The 21,289-nt window shown below is 52.2% G+C and overlaps 1 protein-coding gene across 1 annotated transcript in view; it reads right to left on the reverse strand.

The window, feature by feature from the left end:
* Positions 1-5,431: 5,431 nt before the first annotated feature.
* GPN1 (GPN-loop GTPase 1) overlaps positions 5,432-21,289 on the reverse strand; it is a 41,407-nt gene continuing 25,549 nt past the window's right edge. Inside the window, exons 2-13 of the mRNA XM_063950703.1 lie at positions 16,219-16,258; positions 13,446-13,512; positions 13,325-13,362; positions 13,166-13,244; positions 12,999-13,093; positions 12,883-12,928; positions 11,656-11,802; positions 11,494-11,576; positions 11,189-11,228; positions 8,713-8,803; positions 8,489-8,593; positions 5,432-5,928 (exon numbers count right to left, since the gene is read on the reverse strand). Of these exons, the coding sequence (XP_063806773.1) occupies positions 5,843-5,928; positions 8,489-8,593; positions 8,713-8,803; positions 11,189-11,228; positions 11,494-11,576; positions 11,656-11,802; positions 12,883-12,928; positions 12,999-13,093; positions 13,166-13,244; positions 13,325-13,362; positions 13,446-13,512; positions 16,219-16,226 (885 nt within the window). The 5' untranslated portion in view covers positions 16,227-16,258 and the 3' untranslated portion in view covers positions 5,432-5,842. The remainder of the gene's footprint in view (positions 5,929-8,488; positions 8,594-8,712; positions 8,804-11,188; positions 11,229-11,493; positions 11,577-11,655; positions 11,803-12,882; positions 12,929-12,998; positions 13,094-13,165; positions 13,245-13,324; positions 13,363-13,445; positions 13,513-16,218; positions 16,259-21,289) is intronic.

Consider the following 21,289-nt stretch of genomic DNA (forward strand, 5'->3'; position numbering starts at 1 on the left):
AGAGTGCGGTGCATATACAGTATGGCAGTAGGTATACCCTCTTCTACCCAGACTACACACCACCTGGCACCGGCCTCTGCATCCTGGGTTATTAGAGTGCGGTGCACATACAGTATGGCAGTAGGTATACCCTCTTCTGCCCTGACTACACACCACCTGGCACCGGCCTCTGTGTCCTGGGTTATTAGAGTGCGGTGCATATACAGTATGGCAGTAGGTATACCCTCTTCGACCCGGACTACACACCACCTGGCACCGGCCTCTGCGTCCTGGGTTATTAGAGTGCGGTGCACATACAGTATGGCAGTAGGTATACCCTCTTCTACCCGGACTACACACCACCTGGCACCGGCCTCTGCGTCCTGGGTTATTAGAGTGCGGTGCACATACAGTATGACAGTAGGTATACCCTCTTCTGCCCGGACTACACACCTCCTGTCACCGGCCTCTGTGTCCTGGGTTATTAGAGTGCGGTGCACATACAGTATGGCAGTAGGTATACCCTCTTCTGCCCGGACTACACACCTCCTGTCACCGGCCGCTGCGTCCTGGGTTATTAGAGTGCGGTGCATATACAGTATGGCAGTAGGTATACCCTCTTCTGCCCGGACTACACACCTCCTGTCACCTGCCTCTGTGTCCTGGGTTATTAGAGTGCGGTGCATATACAGTATGGCAGTAGGTATACCCTCTTCTGCCCGGACTACACACCTCCTGGCACCGGCCTCTGCGTCCTGGGTTATTAGAGTGCGGTGCACATACAGTATGGCAGTAGGTATACCCTCTTCTGCCCGGACTACACACCTCCTGTCACCGGCCTCTGCGTCCTGGGTTATTAGAGTGCAGTGCATATACAGTATGGCAGTAGGTATACCCTCTTCTGCCCGGACTACACACTTCCTAGCACCGGCCTCTGCGTCCTGGGTTATTAGAGTGCGGTGCACATACAGTATGGCAGTAGGTATACCCTCTTCTGCCCGGACTACACACCTCCTAGCACCGGCCTCTGCGTCCTGGGTTATTAGAGTGCGGTGCACATACAGTATGGCAGTAGGTATACCCTCTTCTGCCCGGACTACACACCTCCTAGCACCGGCCTCTGCGTCCTGGGTTATTAGAGTGCGGTGCACATACAGTATGGCAGTAGGTATACCCTCTTCTGCCCGGACTACACACCTCCTGGCACCGGCCTCTGTGTCCTGGGTTATTAGAGTGCGGTGCACATACAGTATGGCAGTAGGTATACCCTCTTCTGCCCGGACTACACACCTCCTGGCACCGGCCTCTGCGTCCTGGGTTATTAGAGTGCGGTGCATATACAATATGGCAGTAGGTACACCCTCCTCTGCCCGGACTACACACCTCCTGGCACCGGCCTCTGCGTCCTGGGTTATTAGAGTGCGGTGCACATACAGTATGGCAGTAGGTATACCCTCTTCTGCCCGGACTACACACCTCCTGTCACCGGCCTCTGCGTCCTGGGTTATTAGAGTGCAGTGCATATACAGTATGGCAGTAGGTATACCCTCTTCTGCCCGGACTACACACCTCCTAGCACCGGCCTCTGCGTCCTGGGTTATTAGAGTGCGGTGCACATACAGTATGGCAGTAGGTATACCCTCTTCTGCCCGGACTACACACCTCCTGTCACCGGCCTCTGTGTCCTGGGTTATTAGAGTGCGGTGCACATACAGTATGGCAGTAGGTATACCCTCTTCTGCCCGGACTACACACCTCCTGTCACCGGCCGCTGCGTCCTGGGTTATTAGAGTGCGGTGCATATACAGTATGGCAGTAGGTATACCCTCTTCTGCCCGGACTACACACCTCCTGTCACCGGCCTCTGTGTCCTGGGTTATTAGAGTGCGGTGCATATACAGTATGGCAGTAGGTATACCCTCTTCTGCCCGGACTACACACCTCCTGGCACCGGCCTCTGCGTCCTGGGTTATTAGAGTGCGGTGCACATACAGTATGGCAGTAGGTATACCCTCTTCTGCCCGGACTACACACCTCCTGTCACCGGCCTCTGCGTCCTGGGTTATTAGAGTGCAGTGCATATACAGTATGGCAGTAGGTATACCCTCTTCTGCCCGGACTACACACCTCCTAGCACCGGCCTCTGCGTCCTGGGTTATTAGAGTGCGGTGCACATACAGTATGGCAGTAGGTATACCCTCTTCTGCCCGGACTACACACCTCCTGTCACCGGCCTCTGCGTCCTGGGTTATTAGAGTGCGGTGCACATACAGTATGGCAGTAGGTATACCCTCTTCTGCCCGGACTACACACCTCCTGTCACCGGCCTCTGTGTCCTGGGTTATTAGAGTGCGGTGCACATACAGTATGGCAGTAGGTATACCCTCTTCTGCCCGGACTACACACCTCCTGTCACCGGCCTCTGTGTCCTGGGTTATTAGAGTGCGGTGCACATACAGTATGGCAGTAGGTATACCCTCTTCTGCCCGGACTACACACCTCCTGTCACCGGCCGCTGCGTCCTGGGTTATTAGAGTGCGGTGCATATACAGTATGGCAGTAGGTATACCCTCTTCTGCCCGGACTACACACCTCCTGTCACCGGCCTCTGCGTCCTGGGTTATTAGAGTGCGGTGCATATACAGTATGGCAGTAGGTATACCCTCTTCTGCCCGGACTACACACCTCCTGTCACCGGCCTCTGCGTCCTGGGTTATTAGAGTGCGGTGCATATACAGTATGGCAGTAGGTATACCCTCTTCTACCCGGACTACACACCACCTGGCACCGGCCTCTGTGTCCTGGGTTATTAGAGTGCGGTGCATATACAGTATGGCAGTAGGTATACCCTCTTCTGCCCGGACTACACACCTCCTGGCACCGGCCTCTGCGTCCTGGGTTATTAGAGTGCGGTGCACATACAGTATGGCAGTAGGTATACCCTCTTCTGCCCGGACTACACACCTCCTGTCACCGGCCTCTGCGTCCTGGGTTATTAGAGTGCAGTGCATATACAGTATGGCAGTAGGTATACCCTCTTCTGCCCGGACTACACACCTCCTAGCACCGGCCTCTGCGTCCTGGGTTATTAGAGTGCGGTGCACATACAGTATGGCAGTAGGTATACCCTCTTCTGCCCGGACTACACACCTCCTGTCACCGGCCTCTGCGTCCTGGGTTATTAGAGTGCGGTGCATATACAGTATGGCAGTAGGTATACCCCCTTCTGCCCGGACTACACACCTCCTGGCACCGGCCTCTGTGTCCTGGGTTATTAGAGTGCGGTGCACATACAGTATGGCAGTAGGTATACCCTCTTCTGCCCGGACTACACACCTCCTGTCACCGGCCGCTGCGTCCTGGGTTATTAGAGTGCGGTGCATATACAGTATGGCAGTAGGTATACCCTCTTCTGCCCGGACTACACACCTCCTGGCACCGGCCTCTGCGTCCTGGGTTATTAGAGTGCGGTGCATATACAGTATGGCAGTAGGTATACCCTCTTCTGCCCGGACTACACACCACCTGGCACCGGCCTCTGTGTCCTGGGTTATTAGAGTGCGGTGCATATACAGTATGGCAGTAGGTATACCCTCTTCTGCCCGGACTACACACCTCCTGGCACCGGCCTCTGTGTCCTGGGTTATTAGAGTGCGGTGCATATACAGTATGGCAGTAGGTATATCCTCTTCTGCCCGGACTACACACCACCTGGCACCAGCCTCTGCGTCCTGGGTTATTAGAGTGCGGTGCATATACAGTATGGCAGTAGGTATACCCTCTTCTGCCCGGACTACACACCTCCTGGCACCGGCCTCTGTGTCCTGGGTTATTAGAGTGCGGTGCATATACAGTATGGCAGTAGGTATACCCTCTTCTACCCGGACTACACACCTCCTGGCACCGGCCTCTGCGTCCTGGGTTATTAGAGTGCGGTGCATATACAGTATGGCAGTAGGTATACCCCCTTCTACCCGGACTACACACCTCCTGGCACCGGCCTCTGCGTCCTGGGTTATTAGAGTGCGGTGCATATACAGTATGGCAGTAGGTATACCCTCTTCTGCCTGGACTACACACCACCTGGCACCGGCCTCTGCGTCCTGGGTTATTAGAGTGCGGTGCATATACAGTATGGCAGTAGGTATACCCTCTTCTGCCGGGGGGTGGGGTATAATAATAGAAAAACGTACACTTACCTCTGTCACCATGTGCTCTCATACATAAGATATGTCAGAGTACTGCCTACTGAACCCTAGCTGTCCCAAAGCCGCTTCCTTCCCCACAACCCAACACGGTTCTGGGGCACGTCGATATGTCTGAGGGGTGAGACCAGGGGTGGCTAATAAGCGGCCCTCCACCTGCTCCTAGCATGCCGATAGCAAAACTGTGTCAGGGCATGCTGGCATGTGTAGTCCCAAAGCAGCTGCAGGGACAGTTATTGCCCACCCCTGGGTTAGACAGACCCATAAAGAACCTGGAAGTTTGATGGCGGGTGACAGGAAGGAGCGGACTAGTGATCGTGTTCTACAGCAATAGTGGCCGCGGATACAATGTGCGCAGATGCCGTATGATGACTGTAGAGACACAGATTGTAATGTGGATGGCAGGGGTTACTAGCAGACACTACGCAGCACATGGTACTGACCCCATAGTGCTGCGGGAGGCTGGGGTACTGACCTCATAGTGCTGCGGGAGGCTGGGGTACTGACCTCATAGTGCTGCGGGAGGCTGGGGTACAGACCTCATAGTGCTGCGGGAGGCTGGGGTACAGACCTCATAGTGCTGCGGGAGGCTGGGGTACAGACCTCATAGTGCTGCGGGAGGCTGGGGTACAGACCTCATAGTGCTGCGGGAGGCTGGGGTACAGACCTCATAGTGCTGCGGGAGGCTGGGGGTACTGACCTCATAGTGCTGCGGGAGGCTGGGGTACTGACCTCATAGTGCTGCGGGAGGCTGGGGTACTGACCTCATAGTGCTGCGGGAGGCTGGGGGTACTGACCTCATAGTGCTGCGGGAGGCTGGGGGTACTGACCTCATAGTGCTGCGGGAGGCTGGGGGTACTGACCTCATAGTGCTGCGGGAGGCTGGGGTACTGACCCCATAGTGCTGCGGGAGGCTGGGGTACTGACCCCATAGTGCTGCGGGAGGCTGGGGTACTGACCCCATAGTGCTGCGGGAGGCTGGGGTACTGACCCCATAGTGCTGCGGGAGGCTGGGGTACTGACCCCATAGTGCTGCGGGAGGCTGGGGTACTGACCCCATAGTGCTGCGGGAGGCTGGGGTACTGACCCCATAGTGCTGCGGGATAGCTGCTCATGGGACCAGCGTCCACATTATAGCGGCCGCCCCCTCGCGTATGACCTGTCCCAGCACCCCTCAAACACATTCCCCTTCCTCCTATCCGTCACACAGACTCTCGCTGACTCGGGAGGGACTTTCTCTTGGCGAGTTGTTTAAAACATAATATTTTTATTTATAACAAAAAATAACATTACACTGGTATGAGCCCAGGATTCTATTCATACAATGGTGTCCTGCTGCTTCCACTCCCTCCAGTCTGTACATCCAACAACGCACTAAAATATAATTACTACTGTTTTTTTGGGGGTTTTTTTTGTTTTTTTTTAAGAAATAAGATTGTGTTTCATATTGCAGGTAAAATAACAGATATCTGTGCAGTCAGCGAGTGCTGGCGAGAAGCTCACACTTCATCCACACCAATGTGTAGCAGAACAGCGTCCTGAGGAGGTGAGAGGGAACCTGGCCGCGCAGTGCCGCACATCTCCGGTGTCTTCAGACCTCGGACGCCGACTCACCCGCCGACATCCTCACCCTTCCTCCGAGCTGGAAGGGTCACCTATCATTTGCCGACCTTTTCCCGATACTTGTTCTGTGTCTGCTGGAGAAAGTTCTGAAAAGCCGGTTCCTCGAGCCTGGCCTCCGCCACTGGATGGAGAGACAGCAGAGGTGACTGGCACACGTAATACACAGCACATATAGTACTCAGGGGCATACTGAGGTTATTACAGGAACACAATCGCACTGTCCTCTCCCCACTGCCCGTACCGGAATACAGAGACAACGCAGCAACAACTGAAACCAGCAAAACACTTTATACACCACAGACTATATAACAACACAATAAATGCCAGTATTATCCAGGTACAGACACTGTCACAATACCACACGCCCGGGCAGAATCCAATGGCAGCCACTCGGGTGGGGGGAGATACAGAGCAACGGACATCCTTATACAGAGGGTGTGTATGGAAACCACAGATAATGACTGATCGAGGGACGTACTTATAATGAGTATAGCTGCGGGAAGGTCCACTCACTGTCACTATGACACACATGTCACTGCCCCTGTCCTCACTGACACATCACTCATCTCCTGATATACTCTGTGCTGCTGGGGACACTGCTCCTCCCACTATATAACTCTCAGTCTGTGGCTTCCTGCTGCCTCCATTCTCCTCCTCACATCATGTCACTGCCCCTGTCACATGCAGCCCTGTCCTCACTGACACATCACTCATCTCCTGATATACTCTGTGCTGCTGGAGACCCTGCTCCTCCCACTATATAACTCTCAGTCTGTGGCTTCCTGCTGCCTCCATTCTCCACCTCACATCATGTCACTGCGCCCGTCACATGCAGCCCTGTCCTCACTGACACATCACTCATCTCCTGATATACTCTGTGCTGCTGGAGACCCTGCTCCTCCCACTATATAACTCTCAGTCTGTGGCTTCCTGCTGCCTCCATTCTCCTCCTCACATCCTGTCACTGCCCCTGTCACATGCAGCCCTGTCCTCACTGACACATCACTCATCTCCTGATATACTCTGTGCTGCTGGGGACCCTGCTCCTCCCACTATATAACTCTCAGTCTGTGGCTTCCTGCTGCCTCCATTCCTCTCCTCACATTATGTCACTGCCCCTGTCACATGCAGCCCTGTCCTCACTGGCACATCACTCATCTCCTGATATACTCTGTGCTGCTGGAGACCCTGCTCCTCCCACTATATAACTCGGTGTGTGTGGCTTCCTGCTGCCTCCATTCTCCTCCTCACATCATGTCACTGCCCTGTCACATGCAGCCCTGTCCTCACTGACACATCACTCATCTCCTGATATACTCTGTGCTGCTGGAGACCCTGCTCCTCCCACTATATAACTCTCAGTCTGTGGCTTCCTGCTGCCTCCATTCCTCTCCTCACATTATGTCACTGCCCCTGTCACATGCAGCCCTGTCCTCACTGACACATCACTCATCTCCTGATATACTCTGTGCTGCTGGGGATCCTGCTCCTCCCACTATATAACTCTCAGTCTGTGGCTTCCTGCTGCCTCCATTCTCCTCCTCACATCATGTCACTGCCCCTGTCACATGCAGCCCTGTCCTCACTGACACATCACTCATCTCCTGATATACTCTGTGCTGCTGGGGACCCTGCTCCTCCCACTATATAACTCTCAGTCTGTGGCTTCCTGCTGCCTCCATTCCTCTCCTCACATCATGTCACTGCCCCTGTCACATGCAGCCCTGTCCTCACTAACATCACTCATCTCCTGATATACTCTGTGCTGCTGGGGACCCTGCTCCTCCCACTATATAACTCTCAGTCTGTGGCTTCCTGCTGCCTCCATTCCCCTCCTCACATCATGTCACTGCCCCTGTCACATGCAGCCCTGTCCTCACTGACACGTCACTCATCTCCTGATATACTCTGTGCTGCTGGGGACCCTGCTCCTCCCACTATATAACTCTCAGTCTGTGGCTTCCTGCTGCCTCCATTCCCCTCCTCACATCATGTCACTGCCCCTGTCACATGCAGCCCTGTCCTCACTGACACATCACTCATCTCCTGATATACTCTGTGCTGCTGGGGACCCTGCTCCTCCCACTATATAACTCTCAGTCTGTGGCTTCCTGCTGCCTCCATTCCCCTCCTCACATCATGTCACTGCCCCTGTCACATGCAGCCCTGTCCTCACTGACACGTCACTCATCTCCTGATATACTCTGTGCTGCTGGGGACCCTGCTCCTCCCACTATATAACTCTCAGTCTGTGGCTTCCTGCTGCCTCCATTCCCCTCCTCACATCATGTCACTGCCCCTGTCACATGCAGCCCTGTCCTCACTGACACATCACTCATCTCCTGATATACTCTGTGCTGCTGGGGACCCTGCTCCTCCCACTATATAACTCTCAGTCTGTGGCTTCCTGCTGCCTCCATTCCCCTCCTCACATCATGTCACTGCCCCTGTCACATGCAGCCCTGTCCTCACTGACACATCACTCATCTCCTGATATACTCTGTGCTGCTGGGTACTGGCAGGAGACCAGGTAACCCATGCTAACATGGGTAGGACACACACTCCACACAGTCATGGTGGAAAACAAACCAAACACCCTGTTGCTGAAGATAGCAATGCTGCACACTGTGCTACCATGCTGCCCTACCAGTATACCTACATGACTCAATAGGACGACTCACCAGAATGATCGATATCATCAGTGTCACTGTCCTCTGCTTCCTCATCCTCCACGTTCCCTCGGGTGAAGATCAGATCTGATGGCCCTGCAGCCTCCTCGTCTTCACCTGGCCGTGATAAAGAGCAACCAAGGAATAGAGAGTCTGACATTGCCCAGCGTCTATAGGCAGAGGATGGTGTAATGCAGTATGTAACCAATTCCAAACCCCTATTCCCCAGTAATTACCGGCGGGCTGTCCAGGATCCAGAGACACAGATCCCATATCCCTGTGCAGTCTGTTTAACTGCTCCTGCTGCTCCTTCCTCTGCTCCTCCTCCTGTCTCAGGGAATAAGACCGGGCAGGACGTATGCGTTAGTCTGACATTTCTCCAACTTCTGTGCCTGCCCCGTTATCCGTCAGCCACTGATCTCCTCCTATCCACCAGCATGTCCCTACTCTGTCCTCCAGAGCTCAGATCTCCCCTCTCCTCCAGCATGTCCCTTCTCTGTCCTCCACAGCTCAGATCTCCTCTCTCCACCAGCATATCCCTACTCTGTCCTCCACCGCTCAGGTTTCTTCTCTCCACCAGCATATCCCTACTCTGTCCTCCATCGCTCAGGTTTCTTCTCTCCACCAGCATATCCCTACTCTGTCCTCCACAGCTCAGATCTCCTCTCTGCACCAGCATATTCCTACTCTGTCCTCCCCTCTCCTCCAGCATGTCCCTACTCTGTCCTCCACCGCTCAGATTTCCTCTCTCCACCAGAATTTTCCTACTCTGTTCTCCACTGCTCTGGTTTCTTCCCTCCACCAGCATGTCCTTTGTCCTCCACTGCTCAGATCTCCTCTCTCCTCCAGCATATCCCTACTCTGTCCTCCACCGTTCAGATCTCCCCTCTCCTCCAGCATATCCCAACTCTGTCCTCCACCGCTCAGGTTTCTTCTCTCCACCAGCATATCCCTACTCTGTCCTCCATCGCTCAGGTTTCTTCTCTCCACCAGCATATCCCTACTCTGTCCTCCACAGCTCAGATCTCCTCTCTGCACCAGCATATTCCTACTCTGTCCTCCCCTCTCCTCCAGCATGTCCCTACTCTGTCCTCCACCGCTCAGATTTCCTCTCTCCACCAGCATATTCCTACTCCGTTCTCCACTGCTCTGGTTTCTTCCCTCCACCAGCATGTCCTTACTCTGTCCTCCAGAGCTCAGATCTCCCCTCTCCTCCAGCATGTTCCTACTCTGTCCTCCACTGCTCAGATCTCCTCTTTCCCAGTCCCTCAGCAAGTCTCTACCCTGTTCTCCACAGCTCAGGTCACCGCACAGGTCATCTTCTGTATTACAATCCCCACCGCCATGTCTCTCTTCTGTCCTCCACCACTCAGGTATCCTCTCTATTGCATACCCTGGTGTGTCACTACTCTGTCCTCCACTGCTCAGGTCTCCTCTCTCCACCAGCATATCCCTACTCTGTCCTCCATCGCTCAGGTTTCTTCTCTCCACCAGCATATCCCTACTCTGTCCTCCACAGCTCAGATCTCCTCTCTGCACCAGCATATTCCTACTCTGTCCTCCCCTCTCCTCCAGCATGTCCCTACTCTGTCCTCCACCGCTCAGATTTCCTCTCTCCACCAGCATATTCCTACTCCGTTCTCCACTGCTCTGGTTTCTTCCCTCCACCAGCATGTCCTTACTCTGTCCTCCAGAGCTCAGATCTCCCCTCTCCTCCAGCATGTTCCTACTCTGTCCTCCACTGCTCAGATCTCCTCTCTCCTCCAGCATATCCCTACTCTGTCCTCCACCGTTCAGATCTCCCCTCTCCTTCAGCATATCCCAACTCTGTCCTCCACCGCTCAGGTTTCTTCTCTCCACCAGCATATCCCTACTCTGTCCTCCATTGCTCAGGTTTCTTCTCTCCACCAGCATATCCCTACTCTGTCCTCCATTGCTCAGGTTTCTTCTCTCCACCAGCATATCCCTACTCTGTCCTCCATTGCTCAGGTTTCTTCTCTCCACCAGCATATCCCTACTCTGTCCTCAAACGCTCAGATCTCCTCTGCACCAGCATATTCCTACTCTGTCCTCCACTGCTCAGATCTCCCCTCTCCACCAGCATGTTCCTACTCTGTCCTCCACTGCTCAAGTCTCCTCTTTCCCAGTCCCTCAGCAAGTCTCTACCCTGTTCTCCACAGCTCAGGTCACCGCACAGGTCATCTTCTGTATTACAATCCCCACCGCCATGTCTCTCTTCTGTCCTCCACCACTCAGGTATCCTCTCTATTGCATACCCTGGTGTGTCACTACTCTGTCCTCCACTGCTCAGGTCTCCTCTCTCCACCAGCATGTCCCTGCTTCTCCACCGCTCATAAGCCTCCTCTCTAACCCAACCCTGCACCATTTAACTGGCTTTGATAATGATCCACCACGGATCTCACCCAGCGCATGTCTCTACCATGTTCTCAGTCTGTCACAGGCTAGCCATCAATTCCAACCTCGCTATGTCCCTACCCGACACATCTATCCGGAACCCCCACATGCCTGTATCCTGGCCACCTCCAGTTTCTGATCTTCCACGTGATGGGTGCGTATCACTAAGGTCTTCTACAAATCTCTGATCTCACATCTCAACAACCTAATGCAGCCTGTACCCTTCTCTGTACTGCCTGGAATACAGGACAGGTGGTCTGTCTAATACACTGTCTACATGTGGGAATAAGAACGTACCGCAGCCTGACGCAGGCGCTCATATTCCGGACGGTATTCTCTGCAAAAGGTAAGGAACAAGGCAGTTACTGTAGAGCGAACAGAAGAGGGTAATAATGTAAGATAGTAATAACAGCAGCAAATCAGTAATGGTGGCCTAATGCCAATGGGTCCTCATGTGCCATCTAGTGGCCAGTGCACAGTAACACATCATTCCTGCACTGTAGTCCCAATACTTGCCCATGTAACCCAAGTAATGACGTCACCCTGTGAAGCAGACAGTTCTGCAGCTCCCGGACACCCCACCCCAGGCGCTCCTCTCTTACCTCTCATATTCATCTGCTGCCTCAGACACCTTCACAAAGAACTCGTCCATTCCAGCACCCGTCACTGCCGAGACCCCGACAACCTAAACAGCGTACACATGACTTAGTAACCCACACGTTAAGCTACACACGCTCCCACCACGTATGTTACACCAGCATTACCCGCAGAGCATTGTAGAACTCATCCAGAACCAGGCTCATGGAACGAGTCAGGTTACTGGCATAGGACGTCTCCTGGTTCAGAGCATCCTGGAAGCTCTCAAAGTCCTGCATCCATTCCACAGCAAAGCTGTGATCGATTATATCAGTCTGCAAGAGATAGATCAGTACTGCCTTATCCCCACATCCATACTACAGCAGATCTGTGATCAGTTATTCCTGTCTGAGTGATGGATTGTTACCGCCTTATCCCCGCATCCATTCTACAGCAGATCTGTGATCAGTTATTCCTGTCTGCGAACGATTGTTACAGTCTTATCCCTGCATCCATTCTACAGCACATCTGTGATCAGTTATTCCTGTCTGAGTGATGGATTGTTACCACCTTATCCCTGCATCCATTCTACAGTGAGTGGATCTGTGATCAGTTATTCCTGTCTGCGAGTGATGGATTGTTACTGCCTTATCCCCGGATACATACTACAGCAGATCTGTGATCAGTTTTTCCTGTCTGCGAGTGATTGTTACCGTCTTATCCCCGCATTCATACTACAGCAGATCTGTGATCAGTTATTCATGTCTGCAAACGATGGATTGTTACAGTCTTATCTCTGCATCCATACTACAGTGGATCTGTGATCAGTTATTCCAGTCTGTGAGTGATGGATTGTTACAGTCTTATCCCCGCATCCATTCTACAGAAGATCTGTGATCAGTTATTCCTGTCTGTGAGTGATGGATTGTTACCGTCTTATCCCTGCATCCATTCTAGTCAGTGGATCTGTGATCAGTTATTCCTGTCTGCGAGTGATGGATTGTTACTGCCTTATCCCCGGATCCATACTACAGCAGATCTGTGATCAGTTATTCCTGTCTGCGAGCGATTGTTACAGTCTTATCCCCGCATTCATACTACAGCAGATCTGTGATCAGTTATTCCTGTCTGCGAGTGATGGACTGTTACTGTCTTATCCCTGCATCCATTCTACAGAGGATCTGAGATCAGTTATTACTGTCTGCGCGCGATGAATCAATACTGCCTTATCCCCGCAACCATACCAGAGGATCTTTGATCAGTTATACATGTCTGAGCGTTGTATTGCATTTATAATACTGTAAACCACACCTCATCACCTCTTTACATTCCTACATGACGCAGCACAAGTAACGTGTCTTCTGCACTATGAATGAGGGGAACGGAGGGTTGCTATAGCAGTATTGATGACGCACCTTGTTCATGACCACAATGAATGGCAGTTTGCTCTTATACATGATGCTGGAAGAGAAGGGAAACAATGTCAGTGACAGCCGGAGAGCAGTCACCTCGCAGCACTTCTCACACCTACCTGCAGGCGTACAACATGTTGGACATGAAAGTGACCGGATTGGTGCTGCGTGACGTGTCCATGACATAGACCACCACCGAGGGGAAGGAGGAGGCCTGGAAAGGAAACCACACCAGTCAGGACCACAGAGACCCCCCCCCTCCCCGTATCCTCACAGCGAGACTCACCAAGGTCTCTGTAATGATGGACCCGGAGGCGGACCATGTGAAGACCTCAATCTGTCCCGGCGTGTCTATCAGCACATACCTGGGGAGAGAGGGGACACATAGGGTAAGAGCGCAGATCAGCAGGTGGGTGAGTGCTGGTGACGGGGGAGAGGTACTTACTGACAGTTCTCCTGCCTCTTCTCTATGAACTTCACCACCTGCAGGAAGAGCCGATACGTGAACTGCACATACAACACGCTCTACACGCACTCTGCCGTGTTCAGTGGCATTCAGGACTTACCTGGTCAAACCGTGTAGCAAACAGGTTGAGAGAAGTGACAATTCCACCATTGGGCCCTAGACCATATCTGAGGCACCAGCTCAGGAGGCACAAAGTGAACAGAAGAGCTGACGTGTGGACGACGTATGGGGAGGTACCAGAAGTGGGAGCCTCATTCTCCCCGCTCCTCCCAACACCACAACCAAGGGTCCCTGTTCCAACTGCAAACCGAATGTCCCCCTATTCTCCCAAACCCACAAAAACAGGTCCCATTACTCCCATACACACAACTAAGGGCCCCCGTTCCTGTCTATAATGTTCCAGTACATATTACTAGCAATGAGGCAGAAGCCAGAGTCACCACTACAAGTACAGGGCCGCACCTTCCCCGGAGCACCCGTGTACATAACGTGTCACCACTACAAGTACAGGGCCGCACCTTCCCCCGAGCACCTGTGTATACAACGTGTCACCACTACAAGTACAGGGCCGCACCTTCCCCCGAGCACCCGTGTATACAACGTGTCACCACTACAAGTACAGGGCCGCACCTTCCCCCGAGCACCCGTGTATACAACGTGTCACCACTACAAGTACAGGGCCGCGCCTTCCCCCGAGCACCTGTGTATACAACGTGTCACCACTACAAGTACAGCGCCGCACCTTCCCCCGAGCACCAGTGTACATAACGTGTCACCACTACAAGTACAGCGCCGCACCTTCCCCCGAGCACCCGTGTACATAACGTGTCACCACTACAAGTACAGGGCCGCACCTTCCCCCGAGCACCCGTGTATACAACGTGTCACCACTACAAGTGCAGGGCCGCACCTTCCCCCGAGCACCCGTGTATACAACGTGTCACCACTACAAGTACAGGGCCGCACCTTCCCCGAGCACCCGTGTATACAACGTGTCACCACTACAAGTACAGGGCCGCACCTTCCCCCGAGCACCCGAGTATACAACGTGTCACCACTACAAGTACAGGGCCGCACCTTCCCCCGAGCACCCGAGTATACAACGTGTCACCACTACAAGTACAGGGCCGCACCTTCCCCCGAGCACCCGTGTATACAACGTGTCACCACTACAAGTACAGGGCCGCACCTTCCCCCGAGCACCCGTGTATACAACGCGTCACAAGTACAGGGCCGCACCTTCCCCCGAGCACCCATGTACACAACGTGTCACCACTACAAGTACAGCGCCGCACCTTCCCCCGAGCACACAACATGTCACCACTACAAGTACAGGGCCGCACCTTCCCCTGAGCACCCGTGTACACAATGTGTCACCACTACAAGTACAGGGCCGCACCTTCCCCGGAGCACCCGTGTATACAACGTGTCACCACTACAAGTACAGGGCCGCACCTTCCCCCGAGCACACAACGTGTCACCACTACAAGTACAGGGCCGCACCTTCCCTGGAGCACCCGTGTATACAATGTGTCACCACTACAAGTACAGGGCCGCACCTTCCCCTGAGCACCCGTGTACACAATGTGTCACCACTACAAGTACAGGGCCGCACCTTCCCCGGAGCACCCGTGTATACAACGTGTCACCACTACAAGTACAGGGCCGCACCTTCCCCCGAGCACACAACGTGTCACCACTACAAGTACAGGGCCGCACCTTCCCCTGAGCACCCGTGTACACAATGTGTCACCACTACAAGTACAGGGCCGCACCTTCCCCGGAGCACCCGTGTATACAACGTGTCACCACTACAAGTACAGGGCCGCACCTTCCCCCGAGCACACAACGTGTCACCACTACAAGTACAGGGCCGCACCTTCCCTGGAGCACCCGTGTATACAATGTGTCACCACTACAAGTACAGGGCCGCACCTTCCCCTGATCACCCGTGTACTAGTGTTCACTCTAGGCTGTTTTAGCAGGGCGCCGCGCCCTGCCCGTTTTTTAACAGGCAAAACCCGCCCTGCCCCTTTTGCGGCGCCCTGCTAGAACAGCCGCCCGCTCCCTGCCCTCCCGGCGTGTATAGATGCCGTGCGCATGCGCGCGGCATCCATTCACGCATTGGGAGAGGGCTGGGGGAAGCCCAGCACCGACGGAGGTGCTGGGCACGCCCCCAACAGTGACGTCGCCGGCCACAGACGCTCTCTATCGTAGCGTCTGTGGGCCGCGCCGCCCCCTAAAATGACGGAGGCGTGACCACGCCCCCTAATTTGCGTGGACGCGCCCCCATTTCGGACGCGCGCGCGGCACATGTGCCCCCGGACTCCGGCGCCCTGCCCCTTTTCACTCCTAGAGTGAACACTACGTGTACACAAAGTGTCACCACTACAAGTACAGGGCCGCACCTTCCCCTGATCACCCGTGTACACAACGTGTCACCACTACAAGTACAGGGCCACACCTTCCCCTGATCACCCGTGTACACAACGTGTCACCACTACAAGTACAGGGCCACACCTTCCCCCGAGCACCCGTGTACACAACGTGTCACCACTACAAGTGCAGGGCCGCACCTTCCCCCGAGCACCCGTGTACACAATGTGTCACCACTACAAGTACAGGGCCGCACCTTCCCCCGAGCACCCGTGTACACAACGTGTCACCACTACAAGTGCAGGGCCGCACCTTCCCCCGAGCACCCGTGTACACAATGTGTCACCACTACAAGTATAGGGCCGCACCTTCCCCCGAGCACTCGTGTACACAATGTGTCACCACTACAAGTACAGGGCCGCACCTTCCCCGGAGCACAGGACATGGCACTGTGTATTATGTGATGTACGCACTGTGTAGCGTTACTGTAAGGATACTGCTTCATTACTTCCTTGTAGTTTACAGTGTCACGGATATCTGTGGGAGAAAGCCAGGTATACATATTACATACACACACATACATGTCATAGTACCTGTACTGGCAAGAAAGAGGTGTATATGGTATAAGGGGACAGTATCTATATTGGCAGAGATGGGGCGTATATGGTATAGTGGGTCAGTACCTATATTGGCAGGGAAGGGGTGTATATGGTATAGGGGGTCAGTACCTATATTGGTAGGGAAGGGGTGTATATGGTATAAGGGGTCAGTACCTATATTGGCAGGAAAGGCGAGTATATGGTATAAGGGGTCAGTACCTATATTGGCAGGAAAGGAGTGTATATGGTATAAGGGGGTCAGTACCTATATTGGCAGGGAAGGGGTGTATATGGTATAGGGGGTCAGTGCCTATATTGGCAGGGAAGGGGTGTATATGGTATAAGGGGTCAGTGCCTATATTGGCAGGGAAGGGGTGTATATGGTATAAGGGGTCAGTGCCTATATTGGCAGGGAAGGGGTGTATATGGTATAAGGGGTCAGTACCGATATTGGCAGGGAAGTGGTGTATATCCTATAAAGGGGTCAGTACCTATATTGGCAGGGAAGGGGTGTATATGGTATAGGGGGGTCAGTACCTATATTGGCGGGGAAGGGGTGTATATGGTAAAGGGGGTCAGTACCTATATTGGCAGGGAAGGGGTGTATATGGTATAAGGGGTCAGTACCTATATTGGCAGGGAAGGGGTGTATATGGTATAGGGGGTCAGTACCTATATTGGCAGGGAAGGGGAGTATATGGTATAAGGGGTCAGTACCTATATTGGCAGGGAAGGGGTGTATATGGTATAAGGGGTCAGTACCTATATTGGCAGGGAAGGGGTGTATATGGTATAAGGGGTCAGTACCTATATTGGCAGGGAAGGGGTGTATATGGTATAAGGGGTCAGTACCTATATTGGCAGGGAAGGGGTGTATATGGTATAAGGGGTCAGTACCTATATTGGCAGGAAAGGAGTGTATATGGTATAAGGGGGTCAGTACCTATATTGGCAGGGAAGGGGTGTATATGGTATAGGGGGTCAGTACCTATATTGGCAGGGAAGGGGTGTATATGGTATAAGGGGTCAGTGCCTATATTGGCAGGGAAGGGGTGTATATGGTATAAGGGGTCAGTGCCTATATTGGCAGGGAAGGGGTGTATATGGTATAAGGGGTCAGTACCGATATTGGCAGGGAAGTGGTGTATATCCTATAAAGGGGTCAGTACCTATATTGGCAGGGAAGGGGTGTATATGGTATAGGGGGGTCAGTACCTATATTGGCAGGGAAGGGGTGTATATGGTATAAGGGGTCAGTACCTATATTGGCAGGGAAGGGGTGTATATGGTATAGGGGGTCAGTACCTATATTGGCAGGGAAGGGGAGTATATGGTATAAGGGGTCAGTACCTATATTGGCAGGGAAGGGGTGTATATGGTATAAGGGGTCAGTACCTATATTGGCAGGGAAGGGGTGTATATGGTATAAGGGGTCAGTACCTATATTGGCAGGGAAGGGGTGTATATGGTATAAGGGGTCAGTACCTATATTGGCAGGGAAGGGGTGTATATGGTATAAGGGGTCAGTACCTATATTGGCAGGGAAGGGGTGTATATGGTATAAGGGGTCAGTACCTATATTGGCAGAGATGGGGTGTATATGGTATAAGGGGTCAGTACCTATATTGGCAGGGAAGGGGTGTATATGGTATAGGGGGTCAGTACCTATATTGGCAGGGAAGGGGTGTATATGGTATAAGGGGTCAGTACCTATATTGGCAGGGAAGGGGTGTATATGGTATAAGGGATCAGTACCTATATTGGCAGGGAAGGGGTGTATATGGTATAAGGGGTCAGTACCTATATTGGCAGGAAAGGGGTGTATATGGTATAAGGGGTCAGTACCTATATTAGCAGGAAAGGCGAGTATATGGTATAAGGGGTCAGTACTTATATTGGCAGGAAAGGAGTGTATATGGTATAAGGGGTCAGTACCTATATTGGCAGGAAAGGGGAGCATATGGTATAGGGGATCAGTATCTATATTGGCAGAGATGGGTCGTATATGGTATAAAAGGAGATTTATGGTAAGAACTTACCTTTGTTAAATCTCTTTCTGCGAGGTACACGGGATTCCACAGGGAATAACATCGGGTTGTAGAGTAGGATCTTGATCCGAGGCACCAACAGGCTAAAGCTTTGACTGTTCCCAGGATGCATATCGCCGCCTCCTCTATAACCCCGCCTCCAGGCACAGGAGCTCAGTTTAGTTAACCAGTCCAATGCAGTAGCAGGTAAAAGAGACGACAGTAGTTAGTAGCCACATACACCACATTCTCACTACAGGAGAAGTGTCAGCGGCTAATGCCATACAAACCCAAAGAAGCCAAGTGAGTCAGGGTGGGCACCCTGTGGAACCCAGTGAACCTCGCAGAAAGATTTAACAAAGGAAAGTTCTTACCATAAATCTCTTTCTGCAGCAGGGTGCACTGGTATTCCACAGGAATAACATCGGGGATGTCCTAAAGCAGTTCCTCATGGGAGGGGGACGCACTGTAGCGGGTACAAGAACCCAGCGTCCAAAGGAGGCATCCTGGTAGGCGGAAGTATCGAAGGCATAGAACCTAATGAACGTGTTCACTGAGGACCACATAGCCACCTTGCACAATTGTTCGAGGGTCGCGCCACGTTGGGCCGCCCAAGAAGGTCCGACAGACAGAGTAGAATGGGCCTTGATAGTAGCAGGAGCTGAGAGACCAGCCTGTACATAAGCATGTGCAATCACCATTCTAATGCATCTGGCCAAAGTTTGCTTGATCGCAGGCTAACCACGTTTGTGAAATCCAAACAGTACAAAGAGAGAATCAGATCTCCTAAGAGAAGCGGTTCTCTTCACATAGATACGGAGAGCCTGTACCACATCCAAAGACCGCTCTTTGGAGGACAAATCAGGAGAGATAATGGTTGGAACCAGAATCTCTTGGTTAAGGTGGAAAGGTGTAACGACCTTCGATAAATCACCAGGGCGAGCTCTAAGAATTGCACGATCACGGTGAAAAATCAGAAAGGGTGACCGACATGACAAAGCACCCAAGTCTGAAACCCGTCTAGCAGAGGCGATAGCCAGCAAAAAACAAGACCTTAAGAGTAAGCTATTTATGGTCCACAGACTCAAGAGGCTCAAACGGAGACTCTTGCAGGACATCTAGGACAACAGACAAATCACAAGGAGCCACCGGAGGGACATAGGGAGGTTGAATCCTTAGAACACGCTGAGTTAAAGTATGAACGTCAGGCAGAGACGCAATTTTTCTCTGAAACCATATCGACAAGGCAGAAAATAAGATTTTACTTACCGATAAATCTATTTCTCGTAGTCCGTAGTGGATGCTGGGGACTCCGTCAGGACCATGGGGAATAGCGGCTCCGCAGGAGACAGGGCACAAAAGCAAGCTTTTAGGATCACATGGTGTGTACTGGCTCCTCCCCCTATGACCCTCCTCCAAGCCTCAGTTAGGTACTGTGCCCGGACGAGCGTACACAATAAGGAAGGATCTTGAATCCCGGGTAAGACCCAAACCAGCCACACCAATCACACCGTACAACTTGTGATCTGAACCCAGTTAACAGTATGATAACAATGAAGTAGCCTCTAAAAAAGATGGCTCACAACAATAATAACCCGATTTTTGTAACAATAACTATGTACAAGTAATGCAGACAATCCGCACTTGGGATGGGCGCCCAGCATCCACTACGGACTACGAGAAATAGATTTATCGGTAAGTAAAAATAGGATTTTGGTACTTACCAGGTAAATCCTTTTCTTTGAATCCATAGGGGGCACTGGAGTACTCTTGGGATATGGACGGGCGTAGCCGAACAAAGGCACTGAATATTCAAATTTAGGACTCTCCCCCCCTCCATATCCCCAAGTACCTCAGTGTACTTTGCCAGTGTTTTTTACTGAGCGAACAGGATATGAAGAGGTTGACAATGGAGAATCCCTATAACATAACGGACAACAACAATGTTGACCCATAACCATATTGTCAACTAAACAGTTGACACCATAACAGATAGCCCTTTATAATTTGAACCCATCGGTGAAAATGTGTTACCATAAGCTCCTCTGAGCTTAATATCAATTAAGTAAAATTTGTTACCCTAAGCTCCCTTGAGCTTAAAACAACCCAGGTAAAACTGCTCTGGGTGGGCGTCCAGTGCCCCCTATGGATTCAAAGAAAAGGATTTACCTGGTAAGTACCAAAATCCTATTTTCTTTATCATCCACTAGGGGTCACTGGAGTACTCTTGGGACGTACCAAAGCTTCCCTCGTGGGCGGGAGAGCTGTTTGATACTTGTAACAGTAGGCAGCCAAAGCTAGATGCTGATGGCTTCACCATTCATATGTAAAAGTGCACAAACGTGGTGCACTGAAGGCTATGTAGCCGCGTCGTAGACGCTCCACGACCCGCTGGGTCTGACATTCCCACAGAACCTGTGGGATGAACTATCACTGACGTAGGCGATTGTAACTTAGCCGTAACGTAAGCCTGACTTGTAGTCATTATTATTATCCAACTGGATAATGTCTGCTGAGAAACTGGCTAACCCCAGTTTGCAATATCATATAGAACAAACAACGTATTCATATCACGTACTGTAGTCGTTTGGTACATATATAAACGCGTAACGCTTGTACCACATTCAGAATTTTAGAATGTGCTGTCCCCACAGGAACCACTATTGGTATATTGATGTGAAGAATACGAAAGCGGTTTTCGTCCGAAGATCTGCTTTGTCATGAGAAACGCAAATACGGTGGCTTGGAATACAAGGCACCCAAATATGAAAACAAAATCCTTGCCGAAGCACCCTTGCCGAAACCAAGGCTAGAAGAAAAATGTTTTCCAAAGTGAGAACTTAATCCCCATTTGTTGAAAGGGTTCCAAAATATGAAACTGTAAGAAAATCTGAACCCAACCTGAAATCGCCTGGCGCTGTAGGTGGGATAACTAGAGTCTG

This window comes from Pseudophryne corroboree, unplaced genomic scaffold (assembly GCF_028390025.1).
Source record: "Pseudophryne corroboree isolate aPseCor3 unplaced genomic scaffold, aPseCor3.hap2 scaffold_1183, whole genome shotgun sequence".
NCBI lineage: Eukaryota > Metazoa > Chordata > Amphibia > Anura > Myobatrachidae > Pseudophryne > Pseudophryne corroboree.